General features: G+C 44.5%; 1 protein-coding gene across 1 annotated transcript in view; it reads right to left on the bottom strand.

Annotated features, from left to right (window-relative positions):
- Positions 1 to 23767, bottom strand: part of tshz1 (teashirt zinc finger homeobox 1) — a 28531-nt gene extending 4764 nt beyond the window's left edge. Inside the window, exons 1-2 of the mRNA XM_084563811.1 lie at positions 23377 to 23767; positions 22527 to 23207 (exon numbers count right to left, since the gene is read on the bottom strand). Coding sequence (XP_084419937.1) covers positions 22527 to 22566 — 40 coding nt within the window. The 5' untranslated portion in view covers positions 22567 to 23207; positions 23377 to 23767. The remainder of the gene's footprint in view (positions 1 to 22526; positions 23208 to 23376) is intronic.
- Between the last annotated feature and the right edge of the window lie 1359 nt (positions 23768 to 25126).

Below are 25126 nucleotides of genomic sequence, written 5' to 3'. Positions count from 1 at the left end.
TGGATAACATCCACATTTCCTTAATAACATTTTCTAAAACATGAGAACAAATTAACAAGATGACTTTATGGAATATATGTGCTACCATTTTGTTTCATAGATGTAAAACCTATTTCTTTGTCAGCAAACTGAAAATGTCAGATCATCTTACAGCCATATAGTCTTTCATACAGTATGTCATTGTCTATTTTTCTGCTATAGAGCAACCACAGATCAGTTCCTGACTCGGTTTCCTTCGACTCTCACAAAATGCCACACATGCTATGGATTCACAAGTAAGAGATAGTGGAGGAAAGTGCCAGCTGCATCAGCCGTGCCAAGCCCACGGTTGGCTGGAGTCAACTTGGCATCGGCTGTGGAAGTCCTCACAGCGTGATGCTAGGAAATGGCCAGTGGACATGACAAGCCGTGTTGTTACTGCCTGTGCTCCGTGCGTACTCTCAGCGTCAAGTGAGCCATTTTAAAAGGAGAGAGTGAAATTTATGGCCTCAGTCGAAAATGGCTGCCTCCTCTTTCCGTGTGAATGTCCGCAAATTTCGATAACAGCTAAAATAAAACGGCTTTCATTGACTGTTGTTTAAGAGTGAAAATCACAATAGCAGCAAGAAGGGATATACATTATCGTGGAGGCAGGTTCAGAAGGATGGAGGGTTAAATACGCTAAGGCAGCTTCCCCAGTCCATCCCTCGTAAGATGCTTGTCTGAGGTGCCAGAGTCAGTCTCCAGTGAGGAGGCAGATGTGCTGTCAGCTTCAAACAGCATGCAGCTCTCTATCCCATAATCGGAATGGACATAATACCTGATGTTTGGGAGGTGCCAGTTACTGCTGCATGGGAGAAGATAGAGGTCCTACAGCCGGCTTGTACGTGTGCGTAAAATGCGAGAAAGTGTACATGATCAACATCCATCCATCCTCTTGTTAGTTCAACTATTCCTTTAGCTCTTAATTACACACACACGGCCTACACTGAAATCATTTACCGAGTAAGTCAGTAAATTAGAGATTTTAACAGATTTCCATAGCAGCTGCACATCTTTTTTTCAACCTGCCTCACTCTCCTTATCAAGATGCAGCCCGCTGTATTGAAATAAATGCAAAATTGAACCTATTCAAAGTCAATGTGGTGAGCGTAGTTAACGCTGACAAAGTGGGAGAAACCTGACAGCAGTACAAACACGCACACATTCACACACACGGAGAGCACACCAGCACTAAATTCTACTCTTTCCCTGCCATCCTCCGTATGTTGCCTTGACAGGCGTCAGTGTCAGGAGTGTGTCAGTGTCAGCCCGAGGTGTCAGTGTCCACACAAACAAGCCTGAGAGGAGGTGGGAGGGGAAAGCAACAACAACAAACACAAGTCAGCCATTTTTTCCCCCCCCAAGCTCGAGCCTCCTCCTTCACCATCTGTGTCAGAAAAGCTGCGGGTGCCACCGCCGGCTAATAAGGCAATCAGAGATGGAAAAGATGCTGACACGGCGGCTTTCGAGCGTCACTCAGAACAAAAGAGGAAGAGGAGAGGGAGGGAGAGAGGGATAGGGAGGGGATTAAAACGGGGGTGGAGGGGAGGAGGGGGGGGCAAAAGTGTCTGTTGTGGTTGTCAGTCAAAAACGTAAGCCCACTTTGTGCTGTCAGGGAGGATAGGGGAAAAGAGGGGAAGTTTTGAAAAGAGAGGAAAAAAGATGTGTTTAGGCCAGCGAACAAGAGGTGTGTGTGTGTGTATGTGTGTGTGTGTATGCATATCTGACTGAAAAAAAATGACAGGGGAAAAAGTTAAACAGCAAAGTATGAGATATGAGGAGCGAGAACTGAGTTACCGTATGTGTGTGTGTGTGCGCGCGCGCAAGTTTGTGAAGTGTGAGGCTGATCAGTTGTGTGTGTGTTTGTGTGTGTCTCAAGTGTCACAGCGTGTCAGGTGCAAGCAGAGACGCAATGTGGCTAGTGGGGGGAAAGCGAAGCCATCTGCGTCTGGAGAGGAGCCTGTCACTATTGTTGTGCCCAAAGTCCAGGATTTCCTGCTGCAGACAGGTGACACCACAGTGGGACATCCCCCAGTCTCTCTCTCGCACACAAACACACAAACACACACACAAACGCAAACGTGCACTCCTCTCCCCGAAACTATATTCTTCCCAAAGGCAGGAAGCTGTGTGAGGTCCACACATACAAACACACTCACAACACCTTGCTTTTATATGCATTTGACACAAACACATGGTAGAAAAATCCAGACGTTGTATCACTCGTACTGTATATAACACACAGCCCTGCCTCAGCCTGGATACACACACACACACACACACCCACAAACAAAACTGTGGCTCACGCAACAGGAAGAGTTGAAAACCACTGATTTTATTTGTTTATTCTCAGCAATTTAATCAAGAAAATTAATATAAAGGTAGGACTTTAAAAGGCCAAGTGGCCGTGACTTGTGTCAAACATCCTGACTGCTTTTCAATGAAGCGCAAGACAGGTTTGTACAACTAAAGCATCGCAAGGCACCGGCACAATCAACACAACTGCTTTCCCTCCTCCGTCTTTTACACACAACACACACACTCTCCCCTTTAAACCTTCTTCATTTATTCATGTTGTCTCAGAGAAGAGGGCAATCCCGGCTCTCATTTGCAGTGCTAATGTCCAATTCCGCAAGCTTTCACCCCGCTGATTTACCCTGCGTGGCAGAGAGCTGCATCGGCGGCGGGGCGGCCGGCGAGGCTCCCTCTCAACGTTTAGCGGCCCTTCAAAATGGGAGCTCTGGCGTGGCAGTCTTATTTCTCTCTCCCGTTTCGCTTTGTCACCGGCCCCTCCATTCCCTGCCACTCACCTCTGATGGCTTTGGACAGGCCTGATCAGTGTGTGTCATTGACCTGTACGGTGTGCATGAGTGTGTGCGTGTTTCGCCAGAGAGAAGGCTGTAAATAAAATGACATTATTATTTCCTCTGTCCTATCATGTAGAAAAGCCAATTATGGTAATGCTTAGTATGTCAGGCAATCTCTGTCTCTCTCTCTGCTCTCCCCCCGTCCTGCTCGCTCCGGCTCCTTTTTTTTTTTTTTTTTTCTTCAGTCCGGGATAGCCGCCGCTGTGGTTTCATAGGACCTGACACTTTCTTTGGACTACTCAGTGGACGATGCACGCTGGCAGAGAACAACAGCTCCTTCTCAGCCACAGCTGGACTCTGTCAACTCACTTAGCAATTGTCGACACTATGGTGATGCCAAAAAAAATCATTTGAGCCTATTCAAATTGCTAAATTCCTATGTTAGTTAGGTAAACTCTTCAGTCTAGAGGCCTGCAAAGACCATTTCTGACCATTTTTATTGCTTGATGCACTGTTTTACATCGCTACCCTGCTGGTACGTGTTGCCACAGATACCATGTTTTAGCCCACAGCCGCCTTGACCAGACATGTTAAAGCTTACCTAACAGCCACTCCGCCCCCCCCACCACCCTGTCGCTTCCACCCTCCTCTAACCCACAAAGAATGGTCCACCATATGGCACAATAGCTCCGGGGCTTCCAATAGCTCACGTGTTGTACAAACCCACCTTCTCAGCTTCCACAGCTCTTCCGGTCGGGGAGAAAACAAAACCACCAGTACAGTCTGCTCTTCATGCTGGTAATTACATGGTCAGATGATTACTTTCCTGACTCAGATTTGATTTCTGTAACATTTTTCACTGGTTTGAGCTTTGCAAACTATACCTAGTGTTAAGCTCTAAATGATGCTTTAAAAATAGCGTTATGAATACTTTTATTGTGCAGCTATCTTCTTACAAAGTGCAAAGGTTTTCTGATCATTTCCCTTTCTGCAAATTGGGTTTACTTTACAACTACTTAGCCACATTACTTACATATACCACTCAGTTTTGGCGTTTACAGGGCACTTGGCAGTTCGGATTTGGCAGGATTCTGTTGTCATCTTTCGCAAAACTCGTTGTAACTGAACATACTGGACTGATTAGAAGCCTTTCTGTTTCATGACAAACACACATACACCGTTGTCCACAATGATGGACTGGAAATATGACAATGTGATTTGTATAAATAGGAATAAAAAGAGGAATTTGTCCAGAAACAGAATTATTCCAACTTTATGTGCAACACTGTATAGCATCTAAATCCTTTGCACAATAGTGTATGATCCAAATATATGCTAAAAGCCTTTCAAATGGGTCATCTCTGGACACACTATTTCGCCACTTGCTTATCCTCGCTCATTTGCGAAGGATAGGAAGACATAATAGATCGGCGGTGAAATAAAGCAACGATACTCTCGAGTTGCTCTGCAAGTTTGTCCTCTTTTCTTCCCTTTCTTTTCATTTTGTGCCCCTGTTTGTTCAGATCTCCCGTGAGCCAGTTTTGACATGCCATGACAGTGACTGCGGTCCATAAATCACCTTTTTCCCCTGAACTGTCAGTGCCTGCTTGTTCTGAGAGAGAACAACAGCCATTAGCTCATCGCCACCACAGATTCCAGCACTTTCTGCTCAACTTTTCTGCCAAGCCCCCCCCCACCACCAACACACACACACACACACACACACACACACACACAACAATCGAACACTGCTCTGGTGCTGTGCAGACATTTCAAACCATCTGTTTTGTTTTCAGGCAAAGTACAGATAGAGCATTACTAATGCTAATTAAAGATGATGTGAGTGAGATCTACTCAACCAATGCCAAGCACTGATTCAATGTAGGCTCTATCAGACAGATGTCATTTGTTAAACAGATTCTTTTAGAGAAAATATTGTTAATTTCTTTACCATCTATGACGCATGTTTTGCTAAGAACAAGCTGTGTTTAGAGCCTTACAGCTATACTGTTCTGGTAACCGTTCTTATCTTTATTAATTTAAAAAGTTGTCCTATTTCTGTTCATTCAAGGGTGGCCACTACTTGACAGGGAGGTCTTCCTTTTAAATCTGAAAGGAAGAAATCATAAATCTAACGAGCTAATCATAATAAGACGGTTTTATCCTTTCCTCGCATGCCCCGTGTTTTGAATTCACCTGCATTGCCCCTGACAGTGGAGCTTCCCCCGACTAAACAACAGCTGCTCCCATTGCCTAGCAACAACCAGTTGATGGATGACCCCAAAGATGGATAATTACCATAAATCACTATGGTTGTGTGGAGAACAGAGGCAGAAAATCATTGCAGGAAAAAAAACAGGATGAAACACAGTTTAAACTAGTGTGCTCAGTGTTTAGGTTAACTTTATCTCTCTTACAATTGTCAAACGCGGTTGTTGATGGGCTCTTCTGTGGGCAAGGAACTGGTTGGTGACTGGGAAGCATCGGGTTTTGACGTGTTTCTTCACCGCAGACAGTGTTTTGGACGGGGAATGTATGAATAAGGGCCGTAAAATGAACCCTAATGAAATGACTCATGGGACAAAAGCTGTCCTGAAGGAGGACTGACAAACAAAGTGGGCTGAGGAAGGAAGAAAGGAAACAGCGGACCGAGAATGATGGCAACAATGATGAGTTTAGTGCAACAAAGAAGACGAAGGGAGTCGGAGGAGATGAAGCACGAAGAGGAAGTGTGTGTACACCGCTGCACGTACTGTTCATGTATATTTATGCAGTGTGTGTGTCTGAGTGACAAAGGTAGACACTGAGATACAGGAAGAGGGAGAGAAAATGCTGGGATAAAAAAAAAAAGAAACTGAGAGGGCAGAGGGCCAAAAGAGGGTCACCACCTAACCAGTTCGGTCTAGCAGAGTCCGGTTGCACAATAAGCCATCAATCAACCTTTGCGACGCTGTCAGCCCTCCCCTCAACTCACAGAGGCCATCCACTTTGTACACTGCTGAGGAACAAAACATAGAGCAGGAAAAGAGAAAAACAGGGAGAGAAAAAACATACAGACACACATGTAAGCACGGACACGTACATTAATCTGATCCTCTACTCTCTGCAGGAAAGAAGCACCTTAGTGCCCCTGTGAACCCAGAAAGTGGCACGCCATAATTCAAACACTAGCTTTCCCAAAATATGTGAACCTTGAAGAACGGTGATGGGTGACGACAGCAGGGCTCATTCTTGTGTTTCAAATACATGGTAATCAAAAAGGCCCTCATATCTGGCACTGTGCAGTCCCTAGAACACCTCTTGCTTTTGCTTTCATCATACAGGATGTAAATAAGCTAACCTTGGACATGCACACCAATCAAAGGTCCAGGAAACCCTCAAGAAGCTAAAATTCTAACTATGAACAGTAAGAAAGACAGAAGTCTGGGAATCCATCAGCTAATGTGTGAGGACTTTGCCTCTGGGGACATTGTTTTAGGGCTTCAGGCAAAGCCAGTGGATATCCGGAAAACAGACAATGGATTTCATGCTCTGTCATTATTTATAGTTTGACTTGAGATTTGAGACACAAGAAATTAGTTTTAAGTTGAAAGACGCCACGACCAGACACAGTCAGCTTAGTTTAAGGTATTGGCTTCACAAATGCGTTAGCTTGCTTGTTAACATGATATAACTCAACACGGACTGCTTATCTGCATGCAACCAAGCCCCAGTCAGACAGGATTGGTCAATACTAAGTGTGCAAACAGAAACCATGAAGCAGATTCTCTGCACATTCATTGACAGATACCCATTTGGAGAGATAAGCCAACTATGAATACGCAACTCTACAGGGTTTGGATTTTACTCTTAAAATTGAACATGGTTTTAATAGTTTGGGTGGTTTACAAGTTAGCCTGGTTGCTCAAGGAACACCAAAAGACGAGTCGTGTCTCATGCTCATCTAGAAGCCATTTTGAAATGCAATGTAGCTCTTAAGATGAACTTGATGCGACTACATAGTTTGGCTTTACCGTGAGCCTTCAAGCAAATCCCGATTGTGTGGATACCTTTTTTGCTAATGGCAAAATGAGTTACCTTCAAAAGGAATCTAAAAAGAAAGGTAACTCATTTTGCCATTTTCATTGGTGGTGTGATGAAAGCTTAAAACTATTCAAACGACACGACAAACGACAAAGACACTCAGAAACTACCCACATAAGCAACACAAGCCAGAACACAATGCCGAGCACTCGGCCTCAGAGACCCGCCGTAGATCCCTTCCCCAACATGTGCACAGACAGACAAAGAAATTACAACTTAAAAAGCCATAAAGTCACTTTAGGGAAATTAATTAAAACTGCAAACCCTCAGGCTGCTCGGGACAACCAAACGTCCCCAAACATTTTAGTGCTTTTAACTGCATGCGTCACCAGGGAAATTCCAGCAATTGTGCACCATCAAAACCGTTATCCTTTATGCATCGCCACGGTTTCTTTTTTTTTTCGTTGCGCCCGCTCAAGTGACGAGTTAGTGCCGAAGTCTGGCGCTCCATTAAACAAAGTTCCAGTGTTTCATTTCAGCGCTAGTTTAGGATTTAAGCATGATGAATAGCGTAGGGGCGTAACCAAAAAAATAAAAAAATATAACAAAAGAATACACTGAACCACGCAGCAGTCCGGAGTGTGTGTGTGTGTGCGCATTTGTGTGGACTTTTTACCCCTTCCCGATGACCATGGCAATAAAGTGACAAAAGAAGAAATGATAGGAGGGAGGAGGGATAAGGGGCGGAAAAAGGGTCCCTAGAGAAAGTCAGTAAATTATATAGTGGGCTCTCAAAGTGGACTAGTATCAGTGGCCATCTCACTCTAATTGTGTCTGCGTGAGTATGCATGCCTCTGTGTGTGTGTGTGTGTGTGTGTGTGTGTGTGTGTGCGCTATGGTTATGAACGGCTTCACAGTCAGAGAGAGAGGCAGGAAGAGAGGAAGCAATCCTTCAACACAGCACAATATCAGACTGCGGACAGACAACGAACGGCTGGAAGGTTCTGGAAAACGAGAGAAAAGCCTGCCTCCCTCACATTTCAGCTCGCAACGCCGCCTCCCAAAGTGCCCTCCATCTAACACTAACACACACACATAAATGGCACCATAACTCTATATCCGCAATCAATCTCCGCTATGAAGACACATCCATCTTCAGTAATGTTAATGGGAGGGTTTTGGGGGTTGGAGGGGGTGGAGGACAGAGGTAAAACAGAGGGTATGTAACTGCAGAGCTTACCTCAGAGCAGCGTGAGGTAATATGGCCTCCGTGTGTGTAATAGAGACAGCGTAAATGAATAAAAAGTGGGGAAGGGGCTGTGCGCGCCTGAGCGTACGTGTTAGCGTGTTTGTCTGCGTGTCGGGAGGTCAGGCGTGTGCGTGAGCATGTGTGGGAAGGGTGACTGATGGCTGTCAGCTTGCATCTGGCAGAGAAAATAAATTAGGCTTATGAAGACAAATGAACAGGCTACGGAAAGAGTGAAAAGGGGGTGGCGGGCGGTTCAGGACAGAGAGAGGTAAGAGGAAAGAGAAGGAATGAAAAGGAGGGAGACATGATGAAGAAGAAAGAAAAGGGGGTTATTGTGTGTATGCGGTGGCGTGGATATGAAAGGAAGGAGGTGGTTGCCAACTAAGAGGGTTTTCTTTCAGCAGCCAATGACCGTTCATTAAGAGGGACGGGTCTGCTGCTGGCAACAGGAGAAGCTTTGGCTGTGGCTTCTCTGGCTGCAAGGGAAACATACATGTGGGCGTATGTGTGGGTATGTGTGTTTGTAGGGTCCGGCGCCAGCACGTTTAAAAATTAATACATTTATCTCGCCTTGTGTTTTTTTAAAAGTCCCACTTTAAACCACAAAAGTACCTCGGATGCAAAGAGTGATCATTGTGTTTGTATCTGTGCTGGAAGCGCCTCTCAGCGTGTGTTTCATCCGCTTGCGTGTTGGTGTCAGCGTGTATCCGTGTGTGTTCTATCTCCGCAGATTTGTCAGTGTCTATCCCATGACACACTCCCCTCGTTGTGAGTGGAGGAGAGCTCTCGGGGGGCTTTGTCACGCGGCGGTCTGTTCTTTTCCTGAGGTCTGGCGCCCCTCGTTTGATAAATGACACATGTCATTCTGTCAGCCCCTGCCATCCGGGCTGGGAGGCCCCGAGCTGATGTATGGCCGCCCAGGCTAAAGGAAATCAGAGTGTTTTGGCAGCACCCTGAGAAAATGGCCTCTTACACCGGGAATGTGTCTACTTTTGTGTCTGCGCGAGTGTGCATCTGTGTGTTTGTGCCTGTCTGTCTGTTTGCGATACTGCATGTTTAATTGTGTGTGTGTGTGTGTGTGTGTGTGTGTGGGTGTGTGTGTGTGTGTGTGTGTGTGTGTGTGTGTGTGTGCGCGCCTATTAGCGAGTGTCTGCGACTCCCAAAGTAGGTGTGCGTACATGTGCATGTGCATGTGCATGTGCGTGCTCTCAACCTGTCAGGCGGACGGGCAGAGGGAGACAAATCATCGTCATGGCCGCCCCAGCTGTTCCCCAAATTTGGTGTGAGGAGGAGAGCGAGGGGGAGAAAGGGAGAAAGAAAAAAAAAAAATCCTGCCATTTGAGTTTTAAACGGCTGATGCTTCCCAGAAACGGCAATGAGTGAGAGGACAAGTGGAGCAAAGCGCATACACAAAACACACACAACGTACACAGAGTGAATCAGAACTCCAGCCCGTCCCCGAAGGAAGCAACAGACAGTCTGGGGGGGGGGTTTTCTGTTGCTAACAAATATGTGCACACACACACACACATGCTTTAAACATAAACATACAAACACAAACTCTGGTCAACGCATTTGCACCTTAACCAAGCTGAAAGGCTGACAGGCAGAGGCAAAACAAAACCATAGCCATGTTTACAGAGCTGTCGGCCATGAAAACCTACATCGACCGCTACGCTAATTAGCTTTAACCCTTACTTTTGTTGTAATCGTGTCTTAAAAATGTCTGCAATGATTCATCTCCTCATCTTCATAACTACACACCGAGCAGCCACTCACACACACACACCCACACACTCGCATTTCCCCGGTGGAGGACAGTCCCACCTGGAGGTTGTGAACTCTGCATGACCCCGTTTGATTGGGTGCGGGCCGAACTCCCTCCCCCTCTCTCTCCCACGGAAAAGAAGCGGGAGAAGGAGGAAAAAAAACAGCGTCATTAAGCTGTGAGTGATGAGTGGCAGCCATGGGTGACATCCTCCCCTCTTTCTCTCTCTCTCTCTCTCCCCTCCACTATGGAACCGCTTTCACTCTCTCCGCTTTTTTTTTCTTCTTCACTGCCTTAATACTTTCCTCTCTCGCTTTAGTCACCTCTCCCTCCATCCCTCAACCCCTCGAGTCATTTCTCTTTTGCTCTGCCTCCACTTTTTCCACCTCCTCCCTTGTCCACCCCGGTTCTTTTTTGTCTGCTGTCAGTCTTTTTCTTTTCTTTTTTTTCCCCTCACCGCTTCGTGCCCCTCCTTCTATTGCTTCTTTTCTGCACCTCCTCTCCCTCTGTCTCTCATGCACACACACACACACACAATAGCGCCTGGCTCGGTCCCGTCTAGCTCTCTGGCCCTGGTCGTGTAGACACTCGGCTCCTCCGTGCATAATAGATCCCAAATATCCAGAGGAGGGGCACACATTTCCACCCATCAGCGGCGCGTCCACAGTAGCTCTACTGTCTGGCGTTGCACGCCTAAAAAGGTCCAGCATTAGTTTCGAAATACTTCTAAGCATGTGCAAAAATGTACTTGTACTCAGACAAGAACCACTAAGGCACTCCCCTGTTTCACAAGTTTTAGACGGTTTAAATCGTCAGATAAAGCACGTAGGCAGCAGTAACAGTAGGTCTCTTCATACACTCGGTATCTGGGCCTGCACCGCCGCTGCTTTTTATTTACTTCTGACAAAATAGCTTGTGAAATGAGCACAGAGAGCACTTTGTCGCTCACCAAAAACTACTCCACTTTGTACTCAATGGAGCCCTTTGAAGAAAAGGTGTTTCCTAAAATGCTTTTTTACCCTTGAAGGAGTCAAAAGCGAAATTCGGAGGGTTCTCCAATTACCAGCTCCACACCTCTCTGAGTGGCTGGCCAACTTTATGAACGGAGTCTAACAAGGTAATTGACTGAACTTGATTAGCGCGGTGTTAATCAGCGCAAGCCATTCTGCTCCTCGATCTTGTTTAGTTTGGCGGAGTTTAATCAAACGTCCCCGTCGTGCACAACGCACTCCGCTAAAAACACGTCTTTATTTCCACGGCTGACAAACAAAACGCGTTTTTACAGCAGCTGCATTGCGCTTTCTAGCTTGTCAGCGCGCATTTTTTTGTAAGACTAATGATGTTACAGTTATAACTATAGCCAAGTGTGGAGCGGTCAGCGCTACAAGTGTTTTCTTTTTTTTATGACTGGGACTAAGTTGTCAAAAATAATCTGTTGTTTTATTCCAGAGAAAAATCAAAGCTGCACATATTTCTAGCTTTCCTTCTGCATCAATTCACATACTTTCGAGGCAATAAATATCTGATATGTTTCATGATGGCTACTAATATGTTCTGTTTTTTTCATGCAGTAAAATAAAAAGGTTTGCCACCAAAAAAGGCCAAATGGTTCCTTGTTTCTTCTAAATTCTTTGTCGCTTTTCTGAGTGTTTAAGGGGTTTCACTATATTCTGATATTTTCATGGACCAAACTCTAGTGAAATAAGAGGCAGATTAACCAGTGGTGAAAATAATCATCAGTTACAGCCTCAAATCAAACCGAACTGTGAAAAGATCTGCAGCGTTGTGCGTCATCAAAAATACAGTACAGTACTTTTTTTGGGGTAATTAAAGTATATTTCAGCTTGTGGTCGGTGTCCTGCTCGATGTAAAAGCTGTTACCGAGTCATCACTTGGGGCTTTCAGTCCAGTTAGTGTGGCAGTGCTTTCTGAAAATGTGACAGCAGTTATTGTTAAACCAGAGGACTTCAAGATGGGGAAGGCTCCAACTATGAGGTACGGCGGGGAAGGAATGAAGTGACAGACTTAGAAAATGGAGAGGAAAAACAGATTAGTTAAGTTAAAAAAAAAGTACATCACATTCACCTAGAAATGACTCAAACACACACGCACAGACACAGACAGTGAAACTGGGAACGTGGCCATTCGTGGACTATGAATGTAAGGCCAGATGAATTCCACATATACTGTAATTATTCGGCAAGATGACAGATATATTACACAGACCTTCACAGAGGTGAAGCAGCAAGTGGTGCCTAAAGTGTATGGTAAGGCAGAAGCAAATGGATCTACTAAATGGACATAAATGGGAGGGGTAGACGGGATCTGGAAGGCTTTCACGGATCTTAGTTTATAAGAAGTAGCTATGATCATCAGTGATACAGAAAGACCTTTCATTAGTTTTTATGGATCTAAAACCCTTTAAGGCCCAGATTTCAGTTCCAACCAGTCATAAAGATACTAAGTATTAAAAGTATTAGTTAAGCAGGGTCAATCGGACAATAGTATTTTCCGATTATTAAGTTAATCATGATGTTTGTACGTGGAGCAGGTGTATACAGTCAAGACTGCTTTTTCAATCTTAGGCTGAGACATGAATTTAAAGGATTATGTTACGTCCAGCCACTGGTTAGCTTAGCCTAGCACACAGACAGAAAACAGAGGGAGACACTCAGCCTGTCCCTCTCATGAGCTAACAAAATCCCCCTTCTTTGATAAACACTTCTACATCATGCTTTTTTAATCTGCATAAATGATAAATGGGACATTAGGCCTAAAAGAAAGGTCTGTCCGGGGTGTGGAGTGTTTGATGGACATGTCCTGTCACTCCACCCCAGCTCCACCCTCACTTGCAGCTCCCAAAAGACTTGTGCTTTTAAAACCTCTGACTGATGTTAACGTGGGTCTTTGGACTCGAGGTAAAGTAAATTCTAAAAATGAAACTATCCTCCTGCAACATGTTTTCAAGCAACAGTGAAAATATTAATGTTAAGCCCCTCAGACTTTTATTCAATTAAAGCAGTTATTTATGTTGGAGAACCGGCTACCGCAGACATCACGTCATTCATTTAGTCGTAATTAGCTCAATATTGATGCAGACACATCACACAAACATTATTCAACGTCAAGATGTTTTCTAGGTGCTTAATTTGACGTAGTGGCAGTCCCTTTGTGATGAGAGAGACCAGAGGGAGATGGGCCAGAGACAGGCAAGTAAACAGGCTGACATTCGGGTCATCAGACAAACAGAGACAGATGATCAGAAACAGATGCTCAGGTGGACGTCCAGCTTGTGAGTCGGACAGACAGTCGGTTTGGGGGTGCGAGGGACTGAGTGACGAATGAGACATGCTGACAGAGGAGGGTGTACAAGAGGCCTCCCGCTGTTCCTTCAGAGACAGACGACTTAGAGGGACAGATCTGAGCTTATACCCCCCTGTGACTGTCACTGTCTGAGACAGCACAGCGGCTCTGCAAAGATTTGGGAGGAATTTTCAGGGGGGTAACATGTGGTGTTGTTGGGATTTGGAAACATTATATCCCCTTTCAACTGCCCATCAAGTGGTGCACTGGAGCTGCTGACTGTTAAGTGATTACTCTGCGTAACCCCCAAGCAAACTCTGGTCAATGGGTTTCTTTTAAATGAAAACTGAATAGCGCCGCACTAACAAACTACGCTTTGAGTCTTTTCCTGTGCACCATGCTTTATGGATAAACCGCCTGTTTAATGGGACTGGAAAGGGCTTTTGGAAAATATGTGACAGTCATGTGTTTAGACTTCAAAGAACATGACACAAGACTTTACAACCCTGTGACCTTTTAGATTTTTACGACTCAGAAGTGTGACTGCAGGATGTTGCTGAAATCACACTATTGGGGGGAGAGAAGAAAAAAAAAAAAGTCCTGAAATATGAGAACAAGGCTAGTGGGCCTGAAAGAGGAGAGTATTACGCTCTCCTTTTCAGATGTCGAGTTCATGTTCTTGTAACCAGTTCACTGACTCTTGAGCATCCGGTGAGAGAGAGCGATAGATGAGGGCGAGAGACAGGGAGGAAGATGAAAGAAAATATGAGCAGGGTAGAGGAGAATTGAGTCAGTAAGATAGAGATTGATGACAGATAGGAAGATGAGAAAAGGCTTACAGGGAGAGGGAGGGAGGGAGAGAGAGAGAGAGAGAGAGAGAGAGAGAGAGAGAGAAAGAGGGCCGGTAATCCCAAAAAAAAAAAAAAAAAAAAAACGAGCAGGGAGAGAGATTAAGATGAAGAGGTAAAGGGAGGAAAGAGAGAGATGGCAGTGGCACTACACCAGGCTGCAGCGTGACCTTCCCCAGCGTCCGCTCCCAAGGACAAAGTGTCATCTGTTAACTGTATCCATTCCCAGATGGCTTATCTGCAGTAAACTAGTGTCCAAAAAAATGATATTCATTGCTTCTCAACCCACGTTATCAGTTAAATAAACACTCCTTGGGGGATAGAAATTTCCGCCCCCTGACTTTCGTCCACTTGCACCGACTGCTGTTTGGATATGCTGAGGCCAGCTTTTATCAATTGCTGTAATAAAAACAAGTACCTGTCTTGCGGTGATATACGGCGCCGGTCCCTGCCAGTTTTAGAACATGCTCTCCATACAGCAGAAGCTCTCTTTAGAGCTGCGAAGGGAAAACTTCTCGGCGGTGTTAAATGAATGCTAATATCCTCCTGATGTTTACAAGGGAGGATTATACTAGTCATCACGTTCAAACACTTTTACCGCGAAATAAAGAGACATCAACAAAATACACTTGATAGAATTTTTGTTCACCTCCCGCGTGTTTGGGGATTCTTTATAGTTTGAGTTTTTATTGTTCTCTTCTGAACTCATATGGGCCTTTCTGCTGACGTTGTGCAGCCAGTGTTAGCATTTTAGCATCCTCCCCTTTGAAAACAAGGGGTACTGAGAAATTATTAATTATAGACTGTTAATTTGGGCTATTTTGATCATAAGACATTCAAAATACAACTTCAAATCTAATCTGTAAATGCAACCAAGCAGAACATGTTTATTATTTTGTTGGGTCATTAGAATAAACTTGAACCAGAGAGTCAAACGTATTGGTTTTCTAAAATTCAGGATGCATTTGGCGAGATGTGAGTCCTACTGGCATACATGAACAAACCATTTTCTATCATGTCATACAAGTAATTTTAAAATATAGACTTAGCTCCATCAGAGGGAACATCCGATTTTAAAATTAAGAAAAATTAGTTTCAAATTAAAATCAGGATTACTTGAGTTTCATGAATAGAAAATAAAAGGTTTTATTTCAACTTTTAAAAATATGTAGGACTAACCTTTGAAAACAGAGGTAGGAACTCTTTATCTTCCCATGTGTACTTGGCTCTGAGGTTAAACTACATGGCGACCGCAGAGCATACGTATGTGCTAGCGTGCATGTCTTGCAGCACACCACAGCCGCACATAATCAGCGGATAATAACAACACGTTGGGAGTCGCTGCCCTAGCGTAAATCAATGGGCAAAATAATTGCTAATACACTGGTTATCGATTAGCGTGCCCGCCGTGCACTCATTTTCTGGGGCGACTGCGGCTAAGCGCTAACGCACTGACAAGGGTAAAGTGCTATTTCTCCAAAAGGCGCACAGACCGACAGCTGGGCAGGAAAAAAAAAAATGACTACCGGGCCTCTGCAGTAATTCTTAATTGACACCTGTCAGAGCAATGGCAGCAGTCACAGCTGCAGCAACAGAACGTCTACCCGAGTCTTGTTCATCTGTCACTTTTAATACCTTTTCTTCACAGTCTCTCTGTGTTGTCTTCTCCCCCTCGCCCACACCCTGACTTCCCCACCCAGATGTTCAAGGTTGCTCAACGGAAGCAACTTCAAGGCCGAACAGTACAAGGAGCGCAGTCATAACTCACTCACCTCAGCGCTGGTTTTTAATGTTTGGTTTGCGGATCAGAGGTAGACTTTCAGTCTCAGAGCAACTTCGAATTCACCATGGGCATGTATCTCCAGCGTGATCACCATAATTACAGCAACAGGCGCCGCCTCTGTGGCGATTTCTACCGAATCCAGTGGAGATAACAAAACAAATACAGTTGCAGGGATCAACAAAAGCAAAAAATTATATCTGAATCAGAGCGGTTTCTTTGACTCTGGACGAATATGATCGCAGCAGACAACATTGTCTCACCATTAACAACGTCCACCTGGCACACAGTACGCACAATGCAAGTACAACCACAATCCGTACAAATACACCAAAATAAAATAAATGTATACGTGCAGACGTGCAAAACTTCTGCACGCCAAAGGACAAAAGCTGTGAACGGACAAAGAATGTGTGCACTACAGTGGAGGTAGACAGGATCTCCCCTGAGCACACACTGACCTCTGAGTGTACTCTGGACCTCCCAACGTCTCGTCTTAAATCATGACTTGTCGTTTTTCCCTTTCTTTTCCGCATCCCTTTTGCCTTCTCCGGCCTGATTGTCTTTGTCTAATTCTTAAACGCGACGTAATTATTAGGGAAACAGACTAAGTACACTGTTTATGTCGAAAAAGCAAATGCAGCTGGCCCACCTTGGGGGTCTGGCAACCCACAGTGCTTAGCTGCTTTGCTGGAGCCTTCAGAGATGGTAGGGCCGTTACTAAATGTGCATCTTTAAGCGTTGTTTCAGTTGTTTAAAGTTAGGGTTAATAACTGGAAATGTCTGTAAACTTTACATCTGGAAAATAAAGAGTCGGTTCTGTTAAATGAGGAAGAAGAGTTAGTTTTCAGAAAATAAACATTTAGTCTTTTCTTTAAAGCAAAAACACCAAAAACACGTCAATTTCAGCTTCTCAAATGTGCAGATTTGATGATTTTCTTTGACATAGACGATAGTAAACTAAATATATTTAGGCTCTGGACAGTTGCTTTAACAAAACAAGGCATCTGAAGATGACATGTTGGCCTTGTTAATATTCAGATGGGCACTTTTATTTTAGAGACAGGACATTCAATGAGGAAAATGGTGCTGTCTTATCCAAAAATCTTCATTGTCAAGTGTGTGACTGCTGACAATCACACATAAAATCTGTGTGTTTGTGTCTGATACAAGGCTAAGTCTTCAGCTGTTGTATACATTCAAGGCAATCAACAGTATTTATTTTAGAGCCTCTGCCTGTTCTTTCAATCAACTTGTTTTTTTTTTAATATATATATATATATATATATTTATATATAACTCTACAAGCAGGAAAACTTTTCCTTCGTGTGTGTGCGCTTCACATTAATTAGCAACTGGTGGCCTGAGCCCCTCGGGGACACTCATGTGAATGATTTCATTCTTGTTATTATTCCTGTTATTATTTTACATCCCCACTGTACGTTGCGGCTTTTGTTTTGCAGCTGTTTTGAAACGGAGCCAAGATATCTTAGTGAATCGAAAACAGCCGCACTGAAACCAAGAGACATTGAGTGCAGGATGTATTTAAGACAGAGGATGCTAGCGAGTCTTATTCCCGTAAAAATGGCCTTGTTTTCTTTTTATTTCTTTGTCAAGGCTCCTTGTGTCGTGCCTGAGTGAAAATCCAGGTTTTCCTGTTTCCTCTGAACCTCATTAAGCTCGGGGATAGTTTTACCCCGCGCCTGCAGCGCCGAATGCCTTTACATCTTCACTCGGCTGGCGAGTCTAATTCCCACATATTTTCAATTCAACCCTCTCTTTTCCATAAGAGCAGTCATCGATCTTCATTTGTCACTTAACCTCCACGAAGATGAGGACAGAGAGCGGAGTTGTGTGAGCGTGCGTATTAGTGTGTGTCTTTGATTTCCTGGAGGCCTACTGGCTCTGACACCACATGCAAATGAAACCACGGGTGTAGCGAAGTGTGGGATAGCAAATATACCCAGTGACTCCTTCAGTCAATGTCACCTGTTAATGACACTTTACATACACTGCATTATCACAGGATCGGAATATTTCACATTCACACACACACACACGCAGGGTTTACACAAACTCCTCATCTTGCTCAGTGACACACACAAACACACAAACACGCTCTGTTCTCATCTACAGACTTTTCACTTCAAATAAAAAAAAATATTTCCTCGCAGCGCTGCGTCAATTCCTGACAAATGTCATTAAATCCTTTATCAGAAGCATCCTGATAAAACTAACACAAGGTTCTAATAGTCATCCTTCGGTGCTCGCTTCTTTAGTTGACAGGTGCCGTGAGCTAAACTCCTGCAGAGGAACACAACGCCGAGTAACAACAACAAAACGTATTAACGCTGCTCGGCTTAGAACTTTGTTCCTGTTCTGTCAAACAAACCAAAAAAGCTGTTAGCGGGAAGATCAGAAGGAAAAGTAGCAAGAGAATCTTTCACATTCACAGAAGCCACATTAAGCTGTTAAAAAACTACCACCACCGCCGCACGGCTACTAAAGGAGTTCACGCCGACAGCGGCCTCTTTTGTGTCCAGCACACGCGGCAACTTTACATGTCACACATATTGATTCGTCACGTGACGCTGCGGGAAACCTCTGTGGTTGGGTTTACTCTTGAACGACATTGGAAGCGGTTAACGCCGGGCTGATTTCTTATCAAGGCAGCTCGCGGGCTCGACACCTGGCTGAATTTGTCAGCAGTAATCGGCGGACCCGTCACTGACCTGTCAGATACCTGGATAATTAGGGAGCACGGCTAACGACGGCGTCGAGAAGAAAGGGAAGCTCCACCCCCCTCCGAGTCATAATTAAGAGACTCCTTTTGAGGCAATGATAGTGGCGGTAAATCTGTTTAGGACAGCTGTAGTTTATTCTGCGTGTAACATATGTTGAGCTAAACTATAAACGTGGTTCATAGGAGACACTGATTGATGCATTAACAACATCCACAGTCCAGTCTAACTGAGCTCTGAGATTTATGGTCAGAACGAGCCTGTTAATGCCTCACATTTCCATTAAAAAACTAAAACTAATTACTCCCTTCATGTATAAAGGATTCCCACATGGTCACGTCTGACAGTGTAACAGCATCACTCGGGCTAATTCTGTCAGCACTTCAACTGACCTCTCTGTAAAAGACGAGACTCCAGCTCAGGATCAAATATTTCTAAACTTCCTCCGTTTAGGAGTGAATATGAGCCGAGCAGATCTTGGCGTTAATTAAACCGGAGAACAGTGCACGAGCGTAACAGTGACCCTGCCTGTACTCATGCATCGCACCGTGCTACATCTCACTGTGGATTGGTCACTGCGCTGTTCGCCTCTTCCTCCCCCCCCCTCCCTCAGCCTGTAAAGTGTTGTGCAGGAAAATGATGTTATTTTTATTTCGAAGCCGGGCCTTTTTAACTCCTGCGGAATAAATTAAACGCGGTGTCACGCCGTAATCACGCCGACACGTTGAATGATTAGTTGACAGATTCATTACTTAGAGTGACAGTGTTTGATTTAAGATATTGCAGTTGGCAAACTAAAAGCAAGAGCAGACGTGCAGCGGTAACATTAATTCTCTAGCAGCAATCAGAACTGTGACCTCGGTACGGAGGCAAATATAGAGTTATGGTGTCTTTGTATACGTTATACACCTATCCACTAATTAAACGAATTAACGGTTATCTAGCAGTAATATTTACAGCACGTTGACACGGTTAAACCCGACACTGCTGTTCATGCAAACACGGATATTATGCACAGTTTTCTTTAAAGAACAGGCTTTACGAATTAAATATCACTACTGTAAGCCTGCAGTTTGTATCATAAATCTTATTGTTCCATTTTCTGTGGGTATGAAGTTGATTCTGTGCATTTCACACCACTTTGAGTGGGCTTGCAATTAACTATCACCATAAATAACCATTTTGATTAACAGATTTGCCTATTAAATGTCAAAACTGACGTCCTCAAACTGTCGTGACCGACCAACAGGTCAACACAAGCAGCAGCTCCTCACATCTGAGAAGATCACCTCAATGTCTACTCTATTTTACATTTCTTTTTTTTTTTTTGATAAACAACTTAACCCATTATCAAAATTGTTGCCGGCGTGTAAACGGTCTAATTAGTTTAACTAATCGTTTCAGCACCAACACTGACTGCATATAATCGAAGGCAACACCTGCAGTCAAACACTACAAATGTTTTTATGTAAAAATTTGCAATTCATTTCTGACAAAAAACAAAACACAAATTGCTGTTCCAACTGTTAGAATTTAATCTCCTCTTACAGTTTTATTCTCGTCCTAGTTACTTGATCTCACTGCTTTGTTTACCTTCCATAATTACTTCAGATGTACATCAACACAACTGCACTTCAGAGAGGAGACAAAAAAAAAAGAAGAAGAAGAAGAAGACGACAAATGACTGCAGCAAAAGTCTCTGCTGCTCAAATTGCACTGCACTGAACTCAACTGCCAAAACTAACAGATGCAGTAATGCGGTTCCAAATGAAAGAACACTGATGTATTGTCACTGGTCATAAACTAGATAGGGTGCAGCGCCATTACAGGGTCTAAAATCATCACTGTGACTGATGAAACAGAGCCCATTTGAAATGGCACACAAAGAGCTATTGAAAGCTCTTTCTCTCTCTGAGGAGCATATGCAACATTTTGTTTTAGTGCAACTGCAAAGTGACAAATGTGGGTTGTGGAAATATCTGGTAATGCACTGTTTTAAAAAAAAAAAAGAAATAGCCTGGGTTTATAGGTGTGTGTGTGTGTGTGTGTGTACGCCGCTTCGCTTGAGGGAGCAGTCACACGGTGGAGGTGTTAAACTTTCTGGATTGACCGAGTGTCAAGCACTGGAAATAATGCAGAGACAAAGCCTGCCACGTTGGGATTGACCATTACTGCCTTGTGATGTATGTGTGTGTCAGAAACGCAGACAATTAAATCAATATTCAAAAGCGGAGCCGGAATGAGGCCACTTCAGAGCTCAGACAAATAACCAGAAGAGGCTGGAAAACAGAACGAGGAACACTCTTTCTGAGCGCTTTCCAAGCGGCATTTGCGGCAGAGGTAGAAACCATCCATTTTCCCCGAGCAGGCTTGTTCTTCAAACAACATTTCTCTCTATCCATCACTAAAGCCTCACGTCAATTAGAAATTACAGCCCCACCGAGTTCAAAGTCTTTCCCGTCACAACCTTGATTAAGTCTGCTTAACCTCACATTTCCACCGCCTGCTTAACATTCTACAGCTGTTTTATTCGGCTTTGGTCATTACTGCACCAGCTTCAAAGGCTCCTCTTTGCCGTCATTTGGAAATGCATGTCAATCACACGCATCTCCCAGGGACATCAAATAGATTCAGGAAAACATGCGATTCTCTCGCTGAACAGTTCGTGTCTGGTCAGCTTAGCGACAGCGTGCAGGCCCGACGGTCAGAGGGCGAAAGTACAGGGAACTGAAATGGAAAACTGTGGCATGAAAATATGTGTATACGTAGTGATTTACTTTTTCTGGTGTCCTTTTGCTAAATCAGTGGTAATAAAATGTAGATGAGCATCTGAAACATGTCTAAACACTTTAATAACTTTGATCTTTTTTTTTCACTCTAAATTTATGGGACTATTTGATAGGTTTGTTAAACAGGAAGTAAATTATAAGAGTATTTATTATACTAAACTGGATATACTGCTGTATCAGAGTAAATTTGTGGCGCCTAGTTATGATTGTTTTTTATTCTTTCCACTATTTCCATGTTGGATGTGCACATTTTTCCTAAACACTTTTAAAAAAAACACTTCCTGTTTCTAGGGGATGAGCGCAGAGGTCAGGTCAAGAGATTAAAGTGACCATTGGAGGTTACCTCTCCTGTTTACCCTGCAGTCTTTTAGGACTATTTCTGTGTGAGATGCCCCTCTGTGATCTCGCTACGCCCCAGTACTCCTCCTCCTCCTCCTCTTCCCTCACCCCCCCTCCTCCCTTGTTCCCTCCCCCTTGGGTATTAATCGCAAAGTATTTATCCCGCTTGAGAACTTTTCTTTCAATTTGTCTTTTCTCTGCTCCTCGGCGGGGGCAAAAAGTTATCCTTTGAGGGAGTCCAGCTGCCGGGCGCATGCGTGTCTCTCTGTGGTGAATGATTTACTGATGTTTATCAGGAATGAATAGATGAAAGGCAGTCGCATGACAGGCGATCAATCAAGCATCAAATCAAGGATGGCAATCCCAGAGCGGAACACAGGCTGAAAATATGCTACTTTTTCTTTTCTTTCTGTCTGTTTTTTTTTCTCTCTCTCTCTCTCCTCTCCACTAACACATCAAACACCCTCGCCTGTAAAATGAGATAAGCTGAGCTTTGTTTGGAGAACTTGGATGCTGGCAACCTAGTCAAGGATCAGCTTTTAAGCGTTAGAGTGCAGCTCTGCATCCATTTGTCACAGGAAAAGTTGGCACTGAGGAATGGCTGCGTAAATGAAACAATACTGTATCCAGGCTAACATGGCTCACTAAAATAAACTTTATTCTGGCCGACTGGGATGAGGGGAAACTATGCATGTGACTGATCTGCTCCACACTCTATAAATATAGTTAGTCAGGACGCAGTGATAGTCCTCGTATTATGTCCTGCATCAGGCCTATCAGCTGCGTAAACTTGTTCAGACCCATGTTCTGTGCCTCGGAGGAAGAAATGGTGTGTTTGTTTGCAGAGCCGGGGCTTACCTGCTGACCGCCGCGGTGCTTGCTGCTTTCTCCTCGGCATGCTGCTGCAAGACTTTCCGCTTGACTTTTCATGCAGAGATCAAAATAGCGCACAGAGCTGGAGAGGAAACCGGTGCAAGGAGGAGGAAATCAAAGCCAGCAGCGTCTCCTCGGCTCTTCAGACGGGCGAGAGAATTAAAGTGTAGATCCCTCGCAGGGTGAACAAGTCAGTCTTTCTTTATCGCTGCGATTTATTTTTTATTTTTTTTACTCACTACGCGTCTCTGATCGTTTTCTTTATCACGGGAGAGTCCGGCGAGAAGACGGTTACAGATTATTTAGCTCGTCCGTTAACTTCTGCCGATCACAAAAACTCATCGCAGACTGGCGTGGAGAAAAACTGTCGGGAGAGCTTCGTGCGGATCTCAGTCTATCGGGCAGGGGTACGGAGAGCAGCCCGAGCCCCTCGATGCGTTTCCATTAAAAATGTGTTTACACCCCTCAGTGGACTACTTCATACCTCTGTTAACGGCAAAAGTGAAGAAAACGGAGCTCCCCCTGCTTTGCGTTTTAACTCGCTCGGCGGCGGAGACGAGTCCAAACTGCGTTGGTTGCCTCTCTCCTTCCTTCCTTCCTTGCTTCCGTCCGTCCGTCCTTCAGTCCGTCCAGGTGCCAGCTCCGCGCTCCAACCTCCGCTACAGTCTTCAGGAGGAAAAAATCAGGAAAAAAAAAAAAAGAGAGGAAAGAGTGACACGTTAGGCGGGCCGGGGTGTGTGTCAATCAGTCAAGCGTGCGCGCCGAGAAAACCCCACAGCCATCAACTCACATCCCTTCTCCCTGAAAAACACCCCGTGGATAATGAAATACTCACATATACGCTCAGCGTCCGATTGTCAACGCGGACACTTGACGAATTTCTCACAAACTCATATCACAAAAGACAGCGAAGCAGGACCCACCCGCTGAGCTGCACACTCTGGCTTTATTGTTTCCCTTTTTCTTAAGGGGGAAAAAAATATATATAATATTTATTTTAAAAGCGCAAGGAGCGTCCCCGGATATTCTCCGCAGTGAAATGTGCGCACATTGGTGATGCGCGGTGCGTTCAGACAGCTCCCACTGATAGACAGACACATCCAGCTGCCTTTCCGGCCTCTCCTTTACTCCACCCCTCCACAAGCGTCACCCTGACAGTCAGAGCCCACCTGTCAATCTGCTGCTCTAATTGTTCACTGGGACGGCTTTCATTTCAACGCCTCTCTCTGTCCCTGCACACACAGACACACGCACACACACACACACACTCGCGCACAGTGGGGTATTCAGGAAAGGTGCGTCCTGTGCGTGGACGCAGCCGATTTGTAGCCAAACAATAGAAGGAGAGGTGCATCAAAGTTAATGTGCAGCGTGAGATTTCTCAATTTGAAACGGGGTTTAGTTTAGTTTGGTAGTCACAGCTACAGAATTCAACATTTATATTGTAATTTTAATCAGCCAAAAAGTACAAATGAGCAAAAGCTAATAAGACGTTGTTTGTCCTACACGATGAGGATCTTTGAACACATCATAATCAGGCCTGCTGTTTATGTTTTGAAAAATAAATTAAAAATAATTTTAAAAAAACTTTTGGAAATAGCAGCTTATTATTGCTCTGATTCAAATATTTTAACGTTTTCAAAAAATATGTATATATGTATATTTTTGCGCCAATAAAGATTGACGCATATGATGCGCGGTCGTTTGTTTAGACCCAGTTCAGTGTGCGAGGCGAAGTTTGCAGTAGTAGTTTCGGTGACCTCTTTAGTGGGACAAAGGAGGCTGCAGATCAATTCGTTACACCTTTTTAGCGAGGCTTCTGGAGAAGGGGAGGGGCTCTGAATCCACAAGAGGCTCCATTAGCAGCCCCGCGCTCTGTCCCAACTATTATCCACCATAAAGTGTTTATAAAGCGCACACAACTGGGCTAATGTTGTCTCAAATGAGACGACGTGATATGTCCGTTTACTGCAGGATGTTGAGGAAGAGAAAGTGAGGGGGAGGGGAGGGGAGGGGGGGTCGTAAATTAGTTTTCAGTCTAATAGATGGTGATTATAACGACTCAACTTGGATGGCATGGAAAAAAAACTGGCACGGTTCAGAGTAGTGTACGCGCTTTTCTCCTCTGTGCACCAGGACTTACTTTCATCCAGATACAGCGTCCGGGCTGTGTACAACAGTTCGGGCAGTTTGGACCAGACAAACGCGGATTTAAAAACTCTCTGCACGCCGTCCAGCTCTGACTGATTCTGGTGAGTTTCTGAATTTAGCCAACATTTTTTAACAGTGAGCTCGTTATAAAGATTACGCACAGAAGAGAAGCTCAACCCAAGTTTTTTTCTTTCTTCTTCTTCTCCCCCTGCATCTGAAGTATGCGTTGTTTGTTTGTCTGAGCTTGCGAACCTGATAATCTGCCCAGACAACATGCATGGGGTCGCTTATGAGGTAAAAGGAATACCAAGTGGCACCGCCCCAACATCTGTCTGTCCCCGTCTGTCAACGAGGCCCGCGCGCTGATTGATGGAGCAGACCTACGTCACTAATGTTTCCATCTCAGAGCGCAGAGCTGCAGCTCATCACTTATT

This window comes from Chelon labrosus (genome assembly GCF_963514085.1).
Source record: "Chelon labrosus genome assembly, chromosome: 16".
Classification (NCBI taxonomy): Eukaryota; Metazoa; Chordata; class Actinopteri; order Mugiliformes; family Mugilidae; genus Chelon; species Chelon labrosus.
Note: the sequence above shows the minus strand (reverse complement) of the source record. Positions and strands in the feature narration are given on the sequence as shown.